Source organism: Pterocles gutturalis, unplaced genomic scaffold (genome assembly GCF_000699245.1).
Source record: "Pterocles gutturalis isolate BGI_N339 unplaced genomic scaffold, ASM69924v1 scaffold26311, whole genome shotgun sequence".
Classification (NCBI taxonomy): Eukaryota; Metazoa; Chordata; class Aves; order Pterocliformes; family Pteroclidae; genus Pterocles; species Pterocles gutturalis.
This window is the reverse complement of record NW_010098593.1, coordinates 1,772-2,126: the sequence shown is the minus strand read 5'-3', so window position 1 is coordinate 2,126 and position 355 is coordinate 1,772. Positions and strand designations below refer to the sequence as shown.

Here is a 355-nt window from a genome sequence, read left to right as displayed (position 1 = left end):
GGCAGCCCGAGCAGGCATGGCTTCGCCCCAGCTCCCCCAGCAGTGCTCACCTTAACGCCCACTTCTCCTTTCTCCCCCTGTGGGACAGAAACGAAGAGAAGTGGGTGTCAAACATGGGCACATTGGTGGCACCCTCGAGCCCCTGGGGTCCCCTCTCTTACCCACCTTTTCGCCCTTGACACTGCCTGGCCCCACGATGCTGCTGGTCCCTGAGTCCCCTTTCAGACCCCGTTCGCCCTTCTCCCCCTTTTCGCCTTTGGGACCGATGCCTGTGGGAAGGGACAAGGGACCTGGTTGTGCTCGGGGACGGTCACCCTACCACGTCCCCAGCACAGTGGGGAAGGGGAAAGCTGCC

At 63.1% G+C, this 355-nt stretch overlaps 1 protein-coding gene across 1 annotated transcript in view; it reads right to left on the bottom strand.

Annotated features, from left to right (window-relative positions):
* The window catches only part of LOC104461860 (collagen alpha-1(XVIII) chain-like), a gene marked incomplete at both ends in the record, with an annotated part of 7,978 nt that overhangs the window by 7,071 nt on the left and 552 nt on the right, over positions 1 to 355 (bottom strand). Inside the window, 2 exons of the mRNA XM_010073596.1 lie at positions 51 to 77; positions 166 to 269. Coding sequence (XP_010071898.1) covers positions 51 to 77; positions 166 to 269 — 131 coding nt within the window. The remainder of the gene's footprint in view (positions 1 to 50; positions 78 to 165; positions 270 to 355) is intronic.